At 31.1% G+C, this 23,594-nt stretch overlaps 1 protein-coding gene and 1 long non-coding RNA gene across 2 annotated transcripts; both read right to left on the reverse strand.

Annotated features, from left to right (window-relative positions):
• Positions 1-1,396: 1,396 nt before the first annotated feature.
• LOC127723936 (uncharacterized) lies at positions 1,397-12,484 on the reverse strand. Its single transcript, XM_052230653.1, has 5 exons — positions 12,049-12,484; positions 10,366-10,425; positions 9,865-10,112; positions 7,140-8,223; positions 1,397-3,085 (listed from the first exon to the last, which is right to left on the reverse strand). Exons 1-5 carry the CDS (start codon positions 12,467-12,469, stop codon positions 2,349-2,351), a joined length of 2,550 nt encoding a protein of 849 aa, XP_052086613.1. The 5' UTR covers positions 12,470-12,484; the 3' UTR covers positions 1,397-2,348.
• A 612-nt stretch (positions 12,485-13,096) lies between these two features.
• On the reverse strand, positions 13,097-20,906 carry LOC127723627 (uncharacterized). The gene is made up of 6 exons (XR_007992151.1): positions 20,809-20,906; positions 16,679-16,766; positions 15,604-15,688; positions 14,749-14,833; positions 13,892-13,976; positions 13,097-13,121 (listed from the first exon to the last, which is right to left on the reverse strand). It is a non-coding gene; the product is annotated as an uncharacterized LOC127723627 (long non-coding RNA).
• Between the last annotated feature and the right edge of the window lie 2,688 nt (positions 20,907-23,594).

The following is a 23,594-nucleotide window of genomic DNA, read 5'->3' on the forward strand; positions in this document are numbered from 1 at the left end:
ATCACTGATAAAAATTAAATTATTTTACCTTAACATTTAAGTAAAAGATTAGGGTAAGCCCATTGTTATAAATAACACTCATATCATAAGACTTGTGCAAAGTACAAAAAGTTTGGTTCCAGATAACACATCTTTGACAAAAACAAAAAAGAAGCAATAATTTGACCTTGAGGTCAAAAATCAAGCTCACATATAAGTTATGATGGTACCCTACACATCATCCTGTTGTGATATACCTACATTCCAAATATCATAACACTTTGTAAAAGATGAAAAGTTATAGGGGTTACAAGTATGTACAATACAAAAATCAATAATTTCACCATGAGGTCAAAGGTCAATGCTATATGTTGGTCACCTCTTCTAATGGTGATACACCAACATTAAAAAAAAAATGAGACTTTCACACAAGATGAAAAAAAATGATCATGAGGAAAACAATTTCACAATGACTAATTGCACCACTAGCTCCTCAAAACAAAATTGCAGTTCAAAGATTTGTAATATGTAATACGTTTTTTTGTTTTTTTTCATGTCAGAACAAAACATTTGAAAACTGAAAGGGAATGATTTTACAAATACAATAATTGTTTACTCATTTAGGTTATCTACAAGAAATTGGAAGAGCTGGTAGAGATGGTCGACAAAGCAGTGCATTTATGCATTATAATATGAGTGATATTGCCACCAACACCATTGTACAACCAGAAGTGAGAGAATTCTGCCTCCTTAAAACATGCAGAAGAAAATTTCTGAGCCAGTATTTTGAAACAGAAGCAGATTTAGATTCAATGTTAAAGCATAACTGCTGTGATGTATGTGAAAAAGATTGTGAATGTGATTATTGTCTTGTAAGTGAAGTTGAAAAGTGTGAAGTTATAGATAATTGTCAATGTGCTGATGAACCTGATTGTAAACAATTAAAGGAAATGCTGGAATCTTATTTTAAGGCAGAAAATGATCAAATAAACATGTTAAACCAACAGCTTGTGTCAGGATTGACCCAAAATTTGTGTGACAAAATTGTTTTGTACTACAAAGACATTAAATGTGAAGGGGACATTCAGGGGTTATGTCCTTATGTACACCTAAAGCAGCATTATTTGAGTAACATTTTACTCATTGTACAAATATTGAATAAAATTAACCCAATTTTACACTACATATTTATCAATTAAGTCAGTGAACAAAATTCTGTGCTTTTTGAGCAGTTAAAATGCATTGACTGGGCCATTTCAGTTTTAAAAAAATATTTATGAAAAAAAGCAACAACAAGAAAATGGACCTATCTTATTATGATTTTCAGAAGTGAACAAACTTTGGACTTACTGCTTAAATATTAAAGAACACCTTATTTGCAACATTTTGATTAAATTGTTTGACTGTAAAAATAAAATGTACCTCTTACTTTGTTCACAAATAGTTGTTAAAACAATGGGAGATAACTCCAATTATGCAGGAAAGTAAATATTTTAATTCCAAATAAGAGTATATTGCCAAAAATGGAATAACCAGTTCCTGGTCTATGAAACAGCAATGAAAAGAACCAATATTCTGTACATTGCATATGCTAATTGTAAATTTGAAAAATAAAGGAAACAGAGTAACTGATCATGCATTTTCTTTTATAGTATGTAAAAATATTTCATGTAACTAATTAAAAAGTTGAAAATATTTATAGATTATAAGAAGTTGCATATTGTATGTTAATTCCATTGATTTTACATGTACCAGAAACCAGCTTTTAAAAAAAACCTCTACTGTGGACTGTTATATATCAAATATCACCACAAACCAAAGGTGGAATATATTTGAAAAAATAATGATGGATTGGACAAAAGCTATAGCAGTTTTTAATTAAGAATACCTATCATAAAAATATGGAGAATTGGTAAGATTGCCAATGAGACAACTCTCCACCAAAGTTCAAAAGAAGTAGATGTAAGCAATTATAGGCAATGCAACCATATATATAGCCTTCAACAATGAGATAAACCCATACCTTATAGTCCGCTATAAAAGGTCCCACTTAAAAATGGAAAAAATTAAATTGAGAAAACTAACTGCCTTATATATTTATATCAAAACAATTAAAAAAAACAAATATGAGAGACATCAACCAACGACATCAGGCTCAGGACATGGGACAGGCATAAAATGGTGTAATTATCAAATACAACATAACAACAATCTACAAAAATCAGATGAAATATCTTCACTCATCAGATCAATACAAAAAAAAAACAAGTAACAAAAAACAAACTGGACCTGGCAAAGGAATTTATACATCCCTCACAACAAAAAAGACACAAAGTACAGACTTGATAGTCATTATATTATGTCAATGTTTAGTTCCCATTTTCCAAAGCAAATTTAACTTTTCTGGTATTGATCCAATTGTGATAATGGTCGACATCAAGGTTTTGAACAACAGATGATGAAATTTCTCCAAAAGATGAATGTTTCCTACCAGGTTGACAATGAAAAGGTCTTATATCTCGTAAATCTGACAGAATTGCCAGTTCATCTGCCTTAGACGATTTGTCGGAATGTTTTTTGGAACGTATAATTACCCCTGACTGTTTGTCAAAATTTTCTGAAATTTCGTGAATTCCAGATATTGCCCTGGTACGGTTTGAAATGTTCTCTTCAGTTTTGTTGGAGTACATATGTTTAACATGTTCTTTTACTTCTTTGACAAGGTATTCCATCCTTCGGTCAGCAGGAATATGCGTGTCAAATTTGCCTCCTGTATTTACAAACATGGAGTAGAATTCCTCATTGGAGCCTTTCTCAGACAAAGTACATAGTTGATGTACCAGAAGTCTGAGTATTTCTAAGGCGTACTTAGATAGATTGTTATGGACTTTGAAATACATCATAGCAAGTTTTAACAAGCGTATCCCTCTTACTCTTTCTGGCATATGTATCATATCTATCAAGTCTTTAAACAGCAATCCTAGCTGGAGTATTTGATTTCCATAATTACTAATTTTATCACCTTTCTTTGACTTTGATATTGTCTTCTTCATGAGTGTGATGGTTTTCCCATTTTCCAAAACTAATCGGAAACACTGACCATCAACTGTAAAGAAATAGTTTTCAAAATTAGATACATATTTTAAATCAATATCACAATCATATTTGAAAAAAATTACTATCCAATCATTTTGCATTTAAGATTTGAATGCATGTCTTGTTTGTTGTTTAATATAAAACAGAAAATGTGGTATGAATGCCAATGAGACAACTCTCCACAAGAGACCAAATGACACAGAAATTAACAATTATAGGTAACCGTACGGCCTTCAACAATGAGCAAAGCCCATACCACACAGTCAGCTATAAAAAGCCCCGAAATGACAATGTAAAACAATTCAAACAAGAAAACTAACGGCCTAATTTATGTACAAAAAATGAACGAAAAACAAATATGTAATACATAAACAAACGACAACCACTGAATTACAGGCTCCTGACTTGGGACAGGCACATACATAAAGAATGTGGCCGGGTTAAACATGTTAGCGGGATTCCAACCTCACCTGGGACAGTGGTGTAACAGTACAACATAAGAACGAACTATAAAAATAAGTTGAAAGAGGCTTAACTCATCAGATGGATAAGAATACAAATACTACAAATACAAGTGGACGTGGCCGGGTACTTGTACATCCCAACAACAAAAAGACACTAAGTACAGATCTGAGAGTACTCACAGTTACTGACAGCTAGTTCAAAGCCACTAACAACTAATAAAAAAAATCATGCATCTAAGACTAAATTATCAATCCGTACACATCCAACATCCAATGGATTTAGTGTAAAGACGTCATAAACAGTCAGAGAAAAACATGACCTTGTGCAATGCCAAGATACAGGTATCGACAGATTGTAGATCCATGAATGTGTATATGTATATAACAATAATATTTAGTTTGCTTTTAATTTACTGATAACAAAATCAATATTAGTACCAATAAAAACAATATTTAATGATCTAATTACAGTGTTGAATTGGTAACCTTTTAGAAAAGTTTATTTAAAGGATCGATAAGTTTACCAGGATCGTTTATAAATTTCCGGGCACGGTAAACAATATTGCCGTAAAAATGAGGATGTGCAATCCCGTTTGAAATAAGTTTTCTACAGGTACAACCAAACTTCAAAACCAAATATTTATATCTGTGGAAGAATAAAGTAAAGGTTTTAAGTAATTTGTGGTAACGAAATCCCTGGCTTAATAATTTACCAGTAATACATAGATTACATTTGTTAAAATCAAAAACGTCACAACAGACATGGGCATAGCGAACGATTTATGAAATATAAACACCGTAAGATGGTGCCAAAGGAACATCACCATCCAAAAAGGGAAAATTAACAATAGGGAACGAAAAATCGTCCCTTTTGTCATAAATCTAAGTGTGGAGTTTCCCGTGTAAAACCGAAATATCTAAATCTAGGAAAGGACAGTTGTTACCATTTAAATTTGATCTATTTAAAGTAAGTTCCTTTGGGTAAATTTCGGCAGTATATTGAGAAAATTCTTGATTATTTAACGAAAAAATATCATCAAGATAACGGTAAGTGTTGTTGAATTTATCAATTAAATGCAATTTAGACGGGTCTTTACTGAGTTTGGTCATAAACTGTGATTCATAACAGTACAAAAACAAGTCTGCTATTAAAGGGGCGCAATTTGTGCCCATAGGAATACCTACAACCTGTCGATAAACTTAGCTGCCGAAACGTGCATAAATATTATCAAAGAGAAAATTAACAGCTTCAATCATCTCATCACACCTCCAGTAAGTATGTCTAGCATATTTACCTTTCTCATTAGAGAAGAAGGCTTTAAATGAGTTGCATCAAATATATTTGCATTCAGATTTACCAAACGACCATTTATTTAAATAGTCAAATTTTTTTTTGATAAGATTGTGTGGAAGTTTAGTGTAAAGAGTAGAAAAGTCAAAACCGTCAACAGAATCAAAAGGACAATCAATAGAACGTAATTTATCTAAAACATCCAAAGAATTTTTTACACTCCAAAAATAGTTAATTCCACTACTTTCATATATTTTATTACAATAGTTTATGATAAGCTCTTTGATAGTAGTCAAGGAACTTGTTAAAAGCACTGAAAGATTAGTTGTAGAACACTTACTAGAGGGCGAGATGGAATGATATTTTACTGGTTTTTTGTGTAATTTAGGTAACCAATACATAGTAGGGACCTTCAAATGTTCAGAAGAAGCATTAAGCTGTGATGTGGTTATGATATACTGTAAAAGTGTACATTAAATAATATGTGCAGCAAATGGTATAAATAAAACCATAAGGAGTTAACTCTCCAAGCTTCTGAAAGACCAAAATTAGTGTTTGTCAAACTGCTAATACATGTATATCCCAGACATGGGGTCAATTACTTTTGAAAGTAATTAATTACATTCAATTACAATTACAAAATCTTCAATTAAATTACACATTACATTTGACTTTTTTTACCAATGTAATTAATTACTTTCCAATTACTTGTCAAATGTAATTAATTACTTCAATTACTTTTGAAAGGAAAATTTAAAATATTGAAAACATGCATTTATTCAGACTTCTATGATATGTACATAAGTATCATACATTGCTTAATAGTAATAACAAATGAGATCTTCAGCAACTATTTTCTAATTCAGCCAGTATCAAAGAATAATAAAAGTTAGATATCTGGTGTGTTACGGCAAAAAAAGAAAAAAAAACATACATAAATCTAAAGTGCACATAATACTTTGTCCATCCGGAATCGTAAGGGATAGAGGTCAGGTTTAATCTAATGCTCAAAATGATAAAAAGCCTTATTTAATATTTTGAAAATATTAAATTTTGTTATAATTACCAGTATTGAAATTTATATTTTAATGTATTTCATTGAAAATGATACAAAAAGCGGGCCCTAATTTTAATATTATGAAATGATTTTTTATATTGATCAAAACTTGATTTAGAAAGCCTGACTTTTTTTTAAAATATACTTTACTTTTAATCACAATTGATTTAAAAAACTTCATGTACCTAGCTATAGGGGTATATTTATCTATCTCCAATTGTCTTAACACCTGTTTAACATGCAAACTTAACTGTTGTGAAAACAGTCATTATATAATTTATAATAAAACAAATAGCCAGAAGTTATATTTGTTGATTGACTATGTCCTTTAAAATTGCATGATCATGTTAAATCAATGTCTAGCAATAAAGTATTCATTCAATATCTATCTGAATATACATATAGGTAACAAAGCTAATTACGGTACAAGACAGTGACTTACTACTGGTTTCTTTTAAACACAAATTATGGCATGTTTCTTTTAAAAAATCTTTATTTTTCTTCTTTTTTATTTTTTGTTCAATCAATACAAAATAAAGAATCTCCCATGGTTGTGTAATTACAGAAGTATACTGTATAGGCTTTGCTTTGTCAGCTAACTACATTTACTGAGGTCATGGCTTTTCATCATATTTTGAGAAAACACAAGATTCAATCTTTCTAATAAAAAAATTTAAATGTAATTGAGTTGTAATTGAAAAGTAATTGTCAATTACAGACAATTTTGGAAATGTAATTCATTATTTCAAAACAATTACTTGAGAAATTGTAATTAATTACGGTCAATTACAATAACATATTTCAATTACCCCATGTCTGGTATATCCAATAAAATTATTCCTAGTTGTAAGATGAAAAACAGAAATATACATCATATAAGTTACAATTTGATTGCACATTTGTGCTCATATTTCCATGTAGCAGTATATAATCTCAATAAGAACAGATTTTGAAGTTTAGAATTCTGTCAGAATTAATTTATTAAAAAAAATCAGATTTTTTACTTATTCATGCTGAAAGTTAGTTTATAATTTGACCAGTGTTAGTTGTAACATTTATGGTAAAAATCAAAATCCTCCCACCACCCAATTTATTTAATCCTTGCATCCTGTCCAAACCTGCTTTTCATATCAGTGTGTCTGATCCAGGATTCAAGGATATGTTTATTTTGATCAAGGTGGATAGTAATGTACACATCAAGTTTATTTGGTCAAATAGTTGCTTTTAATGTTTCAGGCTCATATATATATACCTACCAGCATCTGTTGTTTTGCCCCAGTGGTTATAGTTTGGAGGAAAACATGTTGTTTGACTATTATCTCCACAGTACTGAAATACCATTCCTTCATTTCTTCATTTGTGTTAAAGGTTGGTGGCACATGTTTAGTTGGCATTGAATATTTATCTTCCATACCAAAAAACTCCAAGAAACACTCCACAATATACATGTCAGTAACAGAAATGAAAAAGTCTTTGTTTGCTTCATAGTGATCATTAACATTGTCACCAATATTTTTTCTGGAAAGTCTATCTTGGAGAGATTTTAATGTTCCAATATCTTGACCACTTTCTTGTCTGTATGTGATGTTCAATGACATTTTGAGGTAAGACATCAACATATGGAAGAGTTCAAATGTTATTGGACTCAAGTGGCTGAATTTGTCAGCAGGGTTAAGATGGTGTGCTCTGAGTGACTTTGCTCCTGAGAATCTCTCTCTTGTAAGCTGGTCACCTCCTATCTGAAATGTTTGATCACCGAGTTGTTTTCCTGCTTTATCATGAGCATCTTTCAAACATTTCTCATAGAAGTCAAGTATCCCTACAACATCTTGATAATATTGCTCATTTTTGAACAGAACAGGTAACGGTATAACATCTGACTTTTTTTTCAAGTTAGGACTGCATGGTGTACTGATGTTAATTGGAATAATATCTGAAAATCTTTTGAAGTAGGGAATGTGTTCAAGAACAACCCTTGACATTAGGATGATATAGTCAGTTGTTATATGGTTGTAGTCTTCCTCTGATGGTATGAAGTTTTGAACCGGTGTGTGACTATATAGCTGTTGTGGTACAACTCTGTCTAGATTGGTAAAGGTCAGGTTTTGAACTATTACTGCTGAACCAAAGGCATGCATCATTTTCTGTTTGTTGTTTATTCTTTGGTCATGAACACCAACAGTCCAATTGATGTTGTCACCAATTATCCTGAAACGAATGTTGTTCTTTACCAGCTTCACAACCTTATCATTAAAATGGCCTCCAATCAACTCTACAATTTGTAAGCTTCTTTCATAGCTTAGGCATACTCCCACTGTCTGAAGCCTGTCAAACACCTGCAAGTTAAATGAAGCTTCCTTAATATGATTTCTATTTTAAAACTAATAATTCTGTTAAAATCAAATTAAGTGAGTAAACAAATTAGTATTATGTGTATTGAAGTTTAATTGTATTCACAGTTATTCTGTTAGCTAAACTTGAACAGAAAACACATTAAAACCAGAAGTGTAACATATGTCCCAAATAAAACCGCCTTTTTGTTCAGCTAGTAGGCAGTTTTTGCTGTACAGTATATTTATAACACGAGGCTACCAGGTTCCAGTTATACCTCACATGGTACCATACTGCACTGCTCACTGGTTCAAAGTTCCCTTTAAGTATTTAATGTTTTGTAATACTATAATTATCCTAATTTAGCCATATAAGATGGCGGTCATCAACTTCTATAAGAAGATCTAGATCATTATATACATGATAAATTATCATTTAAGAAAATTAGTAGCAACTAGATATCATTGAGATGGGAGCCATCTCTGTGGGCCTCGCTGTGAATAATGTGTGGTAAAAAATTTGTATCTTTATCATTGGACATGGGGTTGTCAACTGAAACCAAATTTTTTGACCTTGACCTTTGACGTAGGAAGTTGTACATAAATTATGACACACCCTCTGGTGTTGGTTTATATACATGTCAAGTATAAACTTTGAAATCATAACGGTTCTCAAGATATAGAGCGGACACGATCTTTACCATAGGACATGGGGTTGTCAACTAAAACCAAATTTTTTTTTACCTTGACCTTTGACCTAGGAAGTTGTACATACATTATGACACACCCTCTGGTGTTGATTAATATACATGTCAAGTATAAACTTTGAAATCATAACGGTTCTCAAGATATAGAGCGGACACGATCTTTACCATAGGACATGGGGTTGTCAACTAAAACCAAATTTTTTTTTACCTTGACCTTTGACCTAGGAAGTTGTACATACATTATGACACACCCTCTGGTGTTGATTAATATACATGTCAAGTATAAACTTTGAAATCATAACGGTTCTCAAGATATAAAGCGGACACGATCTTTACCATAGGACATGGGGTTGTCAACTAAAACCAAATTTTTTTTTACCTTGACCTTTGACCTAGGAAGTTGTACATACATTATGACACACCCTCTGGTGTTGATTAATATACATGTCAAGTATAAACTTTGAAATCATAACGGTTCTCTAAATATAGAGCGGACACAATTTGTTACGGACGGACGAACAGACTGATCAATATAGGGCGTCCGCCATTCGGCGGGGCCCTAATTAATTGTTTACATATCAGTTTTTACAATTATTTATAGATTTATAATTTCATTAATGATTTTAGGTTTTTAGTATTTATAAAAATTGGAGTGGAGACTTTGAGGTATTGTAAATTGCTCATTGTTGAAGGCTGTATCCTGACCTAAAGTTGTTAATAAAGGTGCCATTTGGTCTCTTGTGGAGAGTTGTCTCATTGGCCATCATACTAAATTTTTATTTCATCAACACCAAGGTATATTCTCCATCTTCTTGTTTAAGAATTTCCAGTATAACAGCTAGAAAGAACAATACTGGAATGATCACCATTGCATAATATAGGAATCAAAGATGAATTCCCATTACATTATTAGTATTAAACCTATAAATCATTTATTTACCTTTTGATCACATATGTTGTCAAACAAAAACAGTGATGTAACACGTTGAATTCTGCTGAGCTCTTTGTTTCTTCCCTGCATTAGCATGCTGTAAACCATTCCTATTCTTGGAATAATAGCTTCTATTTTCTCTTTATTCTCCATGTCCTCTGGTGTTAAGAACATGGTTAATATTAAACTGAAAACTGTTGGAAACTTTACCATGAACTCGCTAATAATTTCATTCCATTTAAAAGATTTCAAATCCTCTGGTTTTTTTTTCATCAATTCACTGACGTAAAATAGTTTCCTATTTCTTAGAAGATTGGACATTAAATTCATTTCTTCCATAAAAAGGCACAAAATGTTCTCTTTAAAACCCTCAGTTGTGAGAAGTTGTTTGATAATTTCTCTTTTGTTTTCTGTTTTAATGACTGACATGAGAATTTCGGTGTCTGCTTCTTTCATAATTGTTTTTGCATTGATATCTAAATTGTTTTTAAAATCCATGATTTTCTCTACCATTAAATTTTTTCACAACAGGAGTAGGCTTTGATACAATGTAATCATGATCTATGGGTGCTGAAATTGTTGATCTTTGTTTATCTTCTTTACATTTAGATTTTACAATTGAAGATTTCTCGTTATTTTTGGAATACATATGATCAACAGATGTTGAACATGAACCTGTTTGATTTGATGTTGCAGAATCAGATGAAGCCAATGAAGATGTTAGATTTGATACTACAGACTCTGAAGAAGCCATAGATGTCATAGAAGCTGTTTGGATGGATGTTGCTGATTCAGATGTAGCAGTAGAAGTCAATGAATCTAATGCAAGTTGATGAGAAGATGATGCTGATAATGATGATGCAGACTGTAAAGATAGGATACCTGATACATGTACTTGGTCTGTTTCTGTATCTATTTAAAAAGTGAAATGGAAAAATAAAGAAGAGCATACAATTTGTGCCAATTAATAAAACTGTTTTCAAAATAGGAAAATGTTGATTCATAAAACCAAATTTTAAAATAAGATTATTACTGTCATACACATTGTGCCTGTCAAACAGAATTTAACTGATATTCTTAGATAAGTTAATTTAAGTCTTGTACGAGACCTCACACCAGTTTTGATACTGGAAAGAAACAGGACAGGTGTTACATGTAAAACAGGATGTGCTCACCCTTCCACAACATCTGATATCACCTTATTTTCATAGGATTTTGTTTACTCCTTTAGAATGTTTGAATGTTGTCTGCTTTGGTTGATTGTTGTTTTTATGAGTTTTCTGGTGATTTGCCTCTTAAATTGCATTGTTACTATATAAGATTGAGAACAAGAGTCTGTCAGAGTGACAGCAAACCAGAACTTCCTGCATGAAAATGATATTTGCAAATCTTGAAACTCAAACAGGATCAAGTAAAAATTAAACATTAACACACACACAAAAAAACCACATAACAATCTTTTTACAACTCCTGTCTAAAATCATTTGAAGATATAATCCTTGATATACTACATGTACCTATCCATATACTTATTAATTACACCATTCCTGTTCAAAACTAAAATTACTCATAAATAAAAATAGATCATATTATAAGTATCACTTTTGACAATCTATCCATAAAATTATTAATTTTACCATTTCTGAGCAAAGGGAAATAACTCAAAATAAAAGTAAATAGTATCATAAATATTGCATTTCGCTACTGAAAGCTAAAATCGTGAAAAAGAACTTTACGTACATTTCGTCACAGGAAACCACATATCTAAATTTGAAAAGATTTCATCATAGCGTATCCATGTTAATAAACGAACACTGCTTGGCAGCAAATGGAAAAATTGGTTATTGATAAGGTGATGTACGGTCCACTATTTGTTGTTGTTTTTCCAAAATTGTTATCCCTTGGTCAAGGTACAATGTCAAAAGTTAAACCAGCACAATATCGTGGCTACCATAAATTAATTCTTAATTTTTTAATAATCTTAGTTAGCTATTGTGCATAATAATTCAATTTTAAAGTAATTAATTAATAGTTATACAAAATTACAATTATATGTATTTACAATGGTTCCTGGTCCCCCAGAAACTTTATAGTAAAGAATCTGTATTATCTGCAATTTTGCAAGGGTTTCATTGGGCACCACCCAACTCATTGTTGCCAGGTTTAAGTAAACATATATTTTAAATTAATTACCTTCATCTGATAAATGTAAACCAATGAATGAAATGTCATCTTCATCTTCACTTTCACTGAAAACTGTTGCATATTGAGTAGATGGTTTGGGTGTTGACATATTTATTCTTTTTGGTGGATTAATATGTGGTGACGAAGCCATTCGTTTCGACATTCCAGCATTTTTTTGGCATTCATTGTAGAAATCAGTATTCTTTTTGTGAAGAGTGTCAACTTTTTTACTGCATTTTCTACATACTGTCCCACTTTCAACATTAATTCCACCATATTTCTTCAATAAATCTTTTAAACAATAATCTTTCCCTTTTAACTTTCGGATGGTTTCTACTCTACGGGCCTCCTTTGCAAATTTTCCACACACTAAACAAATATCTCTATCACATTCTCTCTGCTTGATAGGTGTACCTTGGCCTACATTCATCCTTTTGGTGTCGGAAGTCAACTGTATAAAGGAAAGATTAAAAGTATGCATCATTAATACAATTTTCCTGTAAACTCTGAAAAGCCTGTATTACATGAAATCGAAAGGGATATGCAATTTACAAAGTAGTTGAGGTGTGTAATTGGGATGTATAAGTATCCATCAACAGCCATATAGCTTTTAATTTGAAGCAATGACCACATACATGTACTGTCTTTATTTATTCCATTACACAAAGAAGCAATATTCTTGTATAGCCCACCATAAGGTATGGGTTTTTCTCATAGTTGAAGGCTGTACGGTTGCATGTAACTGCTTACAACAACTTCATTTGAACTTTGGTGGATAGTTGTCTCATTGGCAATCATACCACATCTCCTATTTTTATAGCAGTGTTGATAGCATACTTGACGATAATGTACCATAATCTACTCCTTAAAATTCATGATTTTCAAATAAACATGATTTTTTTTTAATATCAATAAAAAGAAGCTGGTTTAATATATTTCATTATTCTGTCCCTTTATTTTTTATTGATGTTCAAACTGCGGCACAAATTGAACTGACCTTGGTCTTTGTTAAATTTCAAAATCTACATATATAATTCATGTTTGTTTTGTTGTTCACGTTGGTGCTAAAAGTCTCTTCACATCTATAAATAAAAATATTTAATACAATATTTTATCCTGCAATCAACCAATTTTTATTCAATTAACAGGTGCACATATAAATGTTTGTTTTTTTTTATTTACTGGACAAATAAAGTTTTTGGTATCATATTTTTAATTAGAGTTGAGGGTGCAGACAAGGAAGAAAAGTAAACCAGTCTAAGATGGACATGATAGCTTAAGAAGACACCACTAAATCTTTGAGATATTGTGTAAATGTTGCTCATTTCATCTGTATTACTTAATTTAAAATATGGTCCTCAAGCTCATACAAATAAATTTTAACAATTAAAGTATATTGTGTTTTTATCCTGCACCTATTAGAGGTTCCCTTTTTTCAAGTTTTGTAACCGTTGCCAATATAGCTTTTATTTTCAAACAATGACCACATACATGCAATGTCTTTATTTATTCCATTAGACAAAGAAGTAATGTTCTTTTATAGCCCACCATAAGGTATGGGTTTTTCTCATAGTTGAAGGCTGTACGGTTGCATGTAACTGCTTACATCAACTTCATTTGAACTTTGGTGGATAGTTGTCTCATTGGCAATCATACCACATCTCCTATTTTTATAGTAGTGTTGATAGCATACTTGACGATAACGACCATAATCTACTCCTTAAAATTCATGATTTTCAAATAAACATGATTTTTCTTTAATATCAATAAAAAGAAGCTGGTTTAATATATTTCATTATTCTGTCCCTTTATTTTTTATTGATGTTCAAACTGCGGCACAAATTGAACTGACCTTGGTCTTTGTTAAATTTCAAAATCTACATATATAATTCATGTTTGTTTTGTTGTTCAGGTTGGTGCTAAAAGTCTCTTCACATCTATAAATAAAAATATTTAATACAATATTTTATCCTGCAATCAACCAATTTTTATTCAGTTAACAGGTGCACATATAAATGTTTGTTTTTTTTATTTACTGGACAAATAAAGTTTTTGGTATCATATTTTTAATTAGAGTTGAGGGTGCAGACAAGGAAGAAAAGTAAACCAGTCTAAGATGGACATGATAGCTTAAGAAGACACCACTAAATCTTTGAGATAGTGTGTAAATGTTGCTTATTTCATCTGTATTACTTAATTTAAAATATGGTCCTCAAGCTCATACAAATAAATTTTAACAATTAAAGTATATTGTGTTTTTATCCTGCACCTACTAGAGGTTCCCTTTTTTCTAGTTTTGTAACAGTTGCCAATATAGCTTTTATTTTCAAACAATAACCACATACATGCACTGTCTTTATTTATTCCATTAGACAAAGAAGCAATATTCTTTTATAGCCCACCATAAGGTATGGGTTTTTCTCATAGTTGAAGGCTGTACGGTTGCATGTAATTGCTTACATCGACTTCATTTGAACTTTGGTGGATAGTTGTCTCATTGGCAATCATACCACATCTCCTATTTTTATAGCAGTGTTGATAGCATACTTGACAAAAATGTTCCATTATCTACTCCTTAAAATTCTTGATTTTCAAATAACCATGATTTTTTTTTAATATCAATAAAAAGAAGCTGGTTTAATATATTTCATTATTCTGTCCCTTTATTTTTTTTATTGATGTTCAAACTGCGGCACAATTTGAACTTACCTTGGTCTTTGTTAAATTTCAAAATCTACATATATAATTCATTTTTGTCTTGTTGTTCAGGTTGGTGCTTAAAGTCTCTTCACATCTATAAATAAAAATATTTAATACAATATTTTATCCTGCAATCAACCAATTTTTATTCAATTAACAGGTGCACATATAAATGTTTGTTTTTTTTATTTACTGGACAAATAAAGTTTTTGGTATCATATTTTTAATACGAGTTGAGGGTGCAGACAAGGAAGAAAAGTAAACCAGTTTAAGATGGACATGATAGCTTAAGAAGACACCACTAAATCTTTGAGATAGTGTGTAAATGTTGCTTATTTCATCTGTATTACTTAATTTAAAATATGGTCCTCAAGCTCATACAAATAAATTTTAACAATTAAAGTATATTGTGTTTTTATCCTGCACCTACTAGAGGTTCCTTTTTTTCAAGTTTTGTAACCGTTGCCAATATAGCTTTTATTTTCAAACAATGACCACATACATGCACTGTCTTTATTTATTCCATTAGACAAAGAAGCAATATTCTTTTATAGCCCACCATAAGGTATGGGTTTTTCTCATAGTTGAAGGCTGTACGGTTGCATGTAATTACTTACATCGACTTCATTTGAACTTTGGTGGATAATTGTCTCATTGGCAATCATACCACATCTCCTATTTTTATAGCAGTGTTGATAGCATACTTGACGATAATGTACCATAATCTACTCCTTAAAATTCATGATTTTCAAATAAACATGATTTTTTTTTAATATCAATAAAAAGAAGCTGGTTTAATATATTTCATTATTCTGTCCCTTTATTTTTTATTGATGTTCAAACTGCGGCACAATTTGAACTTACCTTGGTCTTTGTTAAATTTCAAAATCTACATATATAATTCATGTTTGTTTTGTTGTTCAGGTTGGTGCTAAAAGTCTCTTCACATCTATAAATAAAAATATTTAATAAAAGTTGGCTGATTGCAGGATAAAATATGTTACCCTGATTTAGAGTAATTTCTCGCAATTTGATTGGCTGATTTTGTCGGAATAAATTTTAGTCCAATTTTTTTTTTCATCAATTGGAATTATCTCCCTTATACCATTGACCTAATAAATTTTTTTTTAGTTGCTTTATAGTCCTTATATTTTTCACAGTTTTAGATTAAATATATAAATATATTTGGTTGATATTGTCCTAATAATTGAATTTGAATATAATAATATGTAATATAAAAAAATCAGGATAAATTCTCCTGCAATTAACCTATTTTTATTCAATGAACAGGTGCACATATAAATTTTTGCTTTATTTATATTACTTACTTACTGCCCGGTATGCCATTGGCATGTAGGGCAGCAACAATAAAGTTTTTGGTATCATATTTTTAATTAGAGTTGAGGGTGCAGACAAGGAAGAAAAGCAAACCAGTCTAAGGTTGACATGATAGATTAAGAAGATACCACTAAATTTTTGAGATTTATCATATTCCTCTACAGAGAGTTAAATGAAATGTATTTCTCTGAGTTCTTGTGTTCCTTTAAATAATTTTATAAAGCATTCAAATTTGGCAATACTTTTTTTAACTTTGTTTTCAGTAAATATAGTATTGTTCTTCTTTGCAAAAATATATATGTTGCTACTATTTATTTTCATCTTGTAAAGTGGTGAATCAGTTCCTAAAATTCTATGAATAATTCTACATTGGAACCAGCAAAGCTTAGCGCTTCTAGTATATTTTGTACATGAAGTGTGTATTTTTTTCCAGTAAAATGAGCTAATACCAGTCATATTAAGATGGTTTTCTCATGTCTTTGGCAGATATTTGTCTCATTGGCAATCATACCACATCTACATATTTTTATACTTGAGGACTATATTATCCAGAAATCTTCTTCCATGACTCAATTTTGGGACCATTACTATTTTTACTTACATTAATATATGTTGTACTCATTTACTTAATAGTGGTCCATCATGTTTTGTCTTGTCGTTCTAATTGCTGCTTGATGTCAGCTTTCCATCTGTAAAAAAAATATTGATTTTATGACGATTGAGCATTTAAAAAGAAAAATAGTTCCTTATATTTAATTGCAAATATTTTTCATTGTTTTAACAGCGATATATTTAGCAAGGCTGCAGCGTATTAACATATTCATTAATGGTTTAGTGTAATTAAATATCAGCTGTATTTTTACAAGGCTAAGAAACAGGTGTAATGCATGCTGTAATCATTAAATTAAACAATAAACACAAAACATTCATTTGAATGCTAAAAAAGAGTTTTTGTAGTTAATTTAAATCAGAGAGCAAATTTCATTGAGTACATATTTTTGCGTTAACCAACAAATATATTCATGCACCAGGCCAATTCAATGACACAAATATATAAATTTACGTGTGATAGAGGTTATGAGTGTGGAAAAATAAATTCCTTATCACCTATTTTAAGAATTTCGGACTTTTATTCAGTTTGTGAGTTAATCGCTCCGGTTTACACATCAATAACCTCTAGAAAAATGTGTTTAATCCTATAATAAACTGGACCAAGTCACTCACAAACATATCATAAAAGTCTTTAGGACTTTTATTTGTTTGTGAGTGAATTGGTAGAGTTTATACACCAATAAATTCCTATAAATATATAAATAAAAATAAATATGTAAACAAAGGACATGCTTACATATCTATAATAAGTCAACACAGTATTAGAAATAGGTAAATATGAATAGAGTTATATCCCTTATGCTGTATATTTCATATTGTGTCCAGTGTACAGGGAATTAAATTTGATATCAGAAAAAACGTTTATGTTTTTTATTTTTTAGTTTAAAACAGTCTAGTTAAAAGAAAACTTTCTGCATTGTCTAACCAAGAGAAGATTACTAGTACATGTATGTGTATGATTGAAATCTATCATTTTATTGAAAACTTTTGATTAATGGTTTCATAATGGTATTTGTTTTGAAGATAGATGATAGAGCTACTTACAAATAAAAGGGCCTTGAATGAAATCTGCAATTGGGGGAAAGGGTTGGTATAAACATAAATCCAGAAATGAACTACTATGTACTTAAGAATTTGAAAGTCTATATTTACTTGAATGTTCCATTTATTTTGGTTTAGAGAAAGTTTCATCAATTCTTTAAATCAAAATACTGGGAAACAGAGGTCAAAATTTTGTTTACCTAAAGAAGAAAGAGTTATGAACTTGAAGAAACTAGCTAGCCGGGAAAATGATGAAATCTTAAAAAAGACAGTATTTTACATAATTATTTATTTGTTTTAGATGAGATAAAATTTCCAATGGTCACCTTGTTAGTTCGTTAGAGATGAAACAACTTACATGTATAATATATGTGATATTATACTGCTTTCTACAAAGGAGGCTGTGTTATATTTTATAAATTGAATTTGAAAATGTTTGTTGTGACTGTTTATTTTTTGTTCCCCTTTATATCTTGGCACTTTGTTGTTAGTTTCTTTATTTTTGTTTTGTTTCTTTGTTAGTTAATTTCTGTGTCATTTGGTCTCTTGTGGAGAGTTGTCTCATTGGCAATCATACCACATCTTCTTTTTTATACTTAAAATTAATATGGCCTCGAATTTGGTTGAAATAATTATATGAAATATAGTTTCATCAGACCACAATAAACAGACAATGGTACCTACATTGTAAAAAAAATGAGATTTGCATGTACCTCAACATTTAGATACATGTTGAAATTGTTGTTTATTTGTTGTTGTTTCTCAGCTCAGTGTTAAGAAATAATTGGAAAAAAAATACAAAAAAGAAAAATTTGGGAGCAGTCAGGAGTAGAGTTTGTAAAAGTTTATAAACAAAAGACACTGAAGAATATGCATTTATGACATCTGGCAATCTATAGATTTTATCATTTCAAGTTAAAGACTAGACATGTTTGACTTTCTGACTCCCTTCATTTTGTTTTAATATTAGTATGTTATTTTGAACATTTAAAAATATATTCTCTATTTAATCCTGATCTTTCTTGTTTTAAGCAGCAAAGACAAATTTCTTTGATAAAATTCTGACTTCGGAAACCTTTAAATTATAATCTAACATTCCCCGAACTGTAGACTGTTGTCTGTTTGTATGGTACTTAAATTGGTAAAAATAAAGGCAGTGGCTATTTTGCCGGCACTGATTATCTTAATACAAGCTGGCAAAATAGCATATTTATATAAAAATAGTTATATTTTTTGTTAACACATACATGCAACTCAAAGAACTGACTATTATTTCAAAAGCAAGATATTAATTTAAACATTTTTGATATTTTAAGCTACATGTATGTGATTGACTTTATGTTATATTGTATAATGTCTTATCAAAATAAATTTGCAATGAGATTTTTAACGTGTATTTTTTTTATAACATACTGTTAAAAAATCTTAGAATTAATTCTTATGCACACATGTAGAATTTAATTTGACTGATTTTAGAAATTATTTCAGCTACATGTCTAGATTATAGATATGATTTCGTTGCTACAAATGGATGCTCAATATTAATTTTTATCTTGTTAATTATAAATTCCTATTTTCTTCTACTTCTACTATGTAATGACCGCCTTCAACACGTTGAAGTTTTTGTCACTTGTACTGCGCATTGCTTTGTGAAGACATATATACAGTGAAAAATTTACAAATTTGAAATTAATAACAAAAAAATTGATAATGACATTTTTACATAATGGCAGTGCATATTTTTAACTTATTATTTTTTTAATATTAAGATAAAACTATTTACACATGATGAATTTACTGCATGACTGTAGGTGTCGGTTGAGACTGCTGCTTTGAACAACACTATAGAGTTGCTCATCACAATACTCAGAGGAAGGCTGTTCCTGTTTTTAATTGTTCGTGGAAAAAATGATTGTTGCCTTATTTTTGTTCTGCAGGATGGAATTTGATATGAGAGTGTGTGCATGTTCCGGGACTGTCTGAGCGGTTGAATTAGTCTGTCTGTTGTTGTGATCGCATGAGATGATATGTGATTTTATAAAACATGACCAGGCGTGCATCTGTTCTTCTGTGGGCGAGGTCTCTCCATTTTAAGTGATCTATCATGTCACTAACGCTTGAGGTGTTTCTGTGTTGGTTAGTGACAAATCTAGTAGCCCTTTTTTGTACTTTTTCTATTTTGTTTATATCCTCAGTAAAGTATTAAGGGTCCCAGACTGAACAGGCATATTCTAGTGATGGTCTGACTAAAGATTTATATGCCTGTTCCTTTACTGAGGTGGAACTGATGTTTTCACTTTGACTGATAGATGTTTAAAGTTTTTAAGGAATAACATGTATCTCAAATATTGTTGGCTGTTTTCTTATTTAAATACTGGTATATCAGTAATTATTTGATTCTTTTATGTTATCTTTACTATAGTACTTCTGCTGCTTTGTGCTAATTTTAGTTGTTTACCTAATATATATGTGCTTTTAAATTGCAAACCATTTTATTTTTGCTTTTGAGTTTTTATCTCATAAGTGCATGTTTCAGTGTGTGTTGAACTTGTAAGATGCTTAAAGAACTTTTGTGCTGCATGTTTCCATACTGCATGTACTGATATGAACTCTTGCTTTATATGTTTAATTTATGTGTGCATGACTTGATATGTATGGTTTGTTTTATTGTTGCTCTGTCGGTTTTAAAAGCTCTTCAGAGCTTATGTTTGTACTTGTATTGCATATACCGACTCTAAATAAAGCTTTATGTCTTACTGCACATTTTCATAGATCTTTCCAAGTAAATATTACACTTCCATAGGCAAAATAACAAGTTCACTATTAATATATAATATATATTGCTGGTGCCGGTAAAATAGCCATTTTTATAGAAATATGCTATTTTGCCGGCTTGAATTAAAATTCGACTTAATTAAGAGATATTTTAATCAGTGCCGGCAATATAGGCCAGCATATTTGCTATTTTGCCGGTGCCGGCAAAATAGCCACTGCCAAAAATAAAAAAATATCTATATAAATCCTCATTTTTTTTGTAGATCTTTTTTTAATAGTAATGATATTTATATATATTTTTACATGGTATTCAATTCTTCTGTGAAGATATCATTTAAATGTGCTTATGCGTTACATTGTCGATCTTCATTGTAGCAGACGTTCTATCTGACAGCTGTATTCATGACATAAGGAAATTCCTATAGAACTTCCGGAATCTCCTGCGCGACTGACTGCGCAGTAATTAGTTAAAAAAAGTACTAAAATGGAGTCGGTCTCCACCTGTCTATGTATAGAACAAGGTGATTATACATAGCGGGATCCCAGTCTATCATTTCCCCTAAAAAAATCAAATAATTAATCAAATTAATTCAGTGACCAAACCGAATTACTTGGACAGTTTAATCAAAACAATTGTTTTTCACCATACTTATAAATTATCGTTAGTCATCTCAACGAGATTGATTTTCTCGCTTGAGCCAGTACGGCGAAAATGAGAAAAGCAATCGAGTTGAAATGACCAATGATAATCTGTTTATCGCTATTTTACCTATGACGACGTTGTTAATTTCATTGACAACGCCACGTGCGCCCTTAGTTTCTAGCGATAATTTTTCATATCACTCTACTGTGCTGAGAAAGGAAATTATCAGTCAGTAAGATCAAAGGACAATTTCGTAAAATAACGATAAACATCTTTATTTCGATTGCTGACGAACTTAATTTGTATAAAGAAGCTTTGAAATAAATTGTATTAATTTCAAGATTACTTCTTACATTTTTCAAAATATCTGTATGGTATGTAAATATTAAGCAGAAATAGACCTTTTATCGTTTGTTACATAATTGAAAACTATTACTTAAACTGTCTGTATACATATGGCTCTTCTATTCGATAATGCAGGTCATTTTCTTTCAGTCCCGAAATATCGTCGGAAAATTACCATATTCGATATGACTAGTACTTCGCATTTCAAAGTTTGATTGGATAGCAATAATCGCGCGTCTTTAAAAAATTAACCTTCATAACAAAATGAAATGTTACATTCGTGATGACATGTGCTTCCACAAAAAGTGCACATGTAATAAAAAAAAACAAAAAACTTGATAAATCTTTTTTTTTTTCATGGTCTTATTAACATAAAAATGTAATTATAAGAAGTGAATACTTCTTTTTGTAATTTTATTAGGGGGGGGGGGGGGGGGTAAAAATGTTGATCGTGCACACTCTTTAGAATGAAGCGCTACATGTGCTTCGGTCAACACCTTTACACTCCAAAAGAAGCATTCATTTCATAAATAAAAATAAGAACATGTGGTATGAGTGCCAGTGAGACAACTCTCCATCCAAGTCACAATGTATAAAAAGTTAACAATTATAGGTCAAAGTACGGCTTTCAACATGGAGCCTTGGCTCACACCGAACAGCAAGCTATTAAGGGCCTCAAAATGACTAGTGTAAAACAATTCAACCAGGAAAACCAACGGCCTAATCTGTATAAAAAACGAGAAACACATTTAAACCACACCAACAAACGACAGCCACTGAACAACAGGCTCCTGACTGATTCAGAATAAATATTTGCCAAGCTTTAAAATGAAGTTTTGTAGTAAAGCTTTCAGGGAGAAATTCTGATCTGTGGAGAAATTATTGCCCCAACAGTAGGACTACAAGACTTTAAAACATGATGATAGCAATGAAAACTATAATGACTGTACTGTCCCTGTAAATTACTACCCTGATAATATCCCTCAGTTGTAATGACTGTACTGTCCCTGTAAATTACTACCCTGATATTATCCCTCAGTTGTAATGACTGTACTGTCCCTGTTAATTACTACCCTAATATTATCCCTCAGTTGTAATGACTGTACTGTCCCTGTTAATTACTACCCTAATATTATCTCTCAGTTGTAATGACTGTACTGTCCCTGTTAATTACTACCCAGATATTATCCCTCAGTTGTAATGACTGTACTGTCCCTGTTAATTACTACCCTAATATTATCTCTCAGTTGTAATGACTGTACTGTCCCTGTTAATTACTACCCTGATATTATCTCTCAGTTGTAATGACTGTACTGTCCCTGTAAATTACTACCCTGATGTTATCTCTCAGTTGTAATGATTGTACTGTCCCTGTTAATTACTACCCAGATGTTATCTCTCAGTTATAATGACTGTACTGTCCCTGTTAATTACTACCCTGCTATTATTTCTCAGTTGTAATGACTGTACTGTCCCTGTTAATTACTACCCTAATATTATCTCTCAGTTGTAATGACTGTACTGTCCCTGTTAATTAATACCCTGATATTATCTTTCAGTTGTAATGACTGTACTGTCCCTGTTAATTAATACCCTGATATTATCTCTCAGTTGTAAAGACTGTACGGTCCCTGTTAATTACTACCCTTATAGTATCTCTCAGTTATAATGACTGTACTGTCCCTATTAATTTCTACCCTGATATTATCTCTCAGTTGTAATGACTGTACTGTCCCTGTTAATTACTACCCTATATCATCTCTCAGTTGTAATGACTGTACTGTCACTGTTACTTACTGCCCAGATATTTATCTCTCAGTTGAAATGACTGTACTGTCCCTGTTAATTACTACCCTGATATTATCTCTCAGATGTCATGACTGTACTGTCCCTGTTAATTATTACCCTAATATTACCTCTCAGTTGTAATGACTGTACTGTACACAGCGATACGAACAGTAAAACTCAGTTTAAAAGAAGTCCGAGTCCGATGTCAGAATCGGTAACTAAGTAAAATGACAATGATACATACATTACCAAACGACTACTAGCAGTTACCGACATTGCCAGCTCCAGACCTCAATTAAACTGATTGAAAGAT

Source organism: Mytilus californianus, unplaced genomic scaffold (assembly GCF_021869535.1).
Source record: "Mytilus californianus isolate M0D057914Y unplaced genomic scaffold, xbMytCali1.0.p SCAF_13, whole genome shotgun sequence".
Classification (NCBI taxonomy): domain Eukaryota; kingdom Metazoa; phylum Mollusca; class Bivalvia; order Mytilida; family Mytilidae; genus Mytilus; species Mytilus californianus.

Coding starts and splice junctions, on each gene's coding strand:
- LOC127723936 (XM_052230653.1), bottom strand. CDS start 12,469: ATGAATGTAGGCCAAGGTACACCTATCAAGCAGAGAGAATGTGATAGA. Junction 10,426..12,048: donor TTTACATTTATCAGATGAAG/GTAATTAATTTA, acceptor CAACAATTTCAG/CACCCATAGATCATGATTAC. Junction 3,086..7,139: donor AAAACAACAGATGCTGGTAG/GTATATATATAT, acceptor ATTTCTTTACAG/TTGATGGTCAGTGTTTCCGA.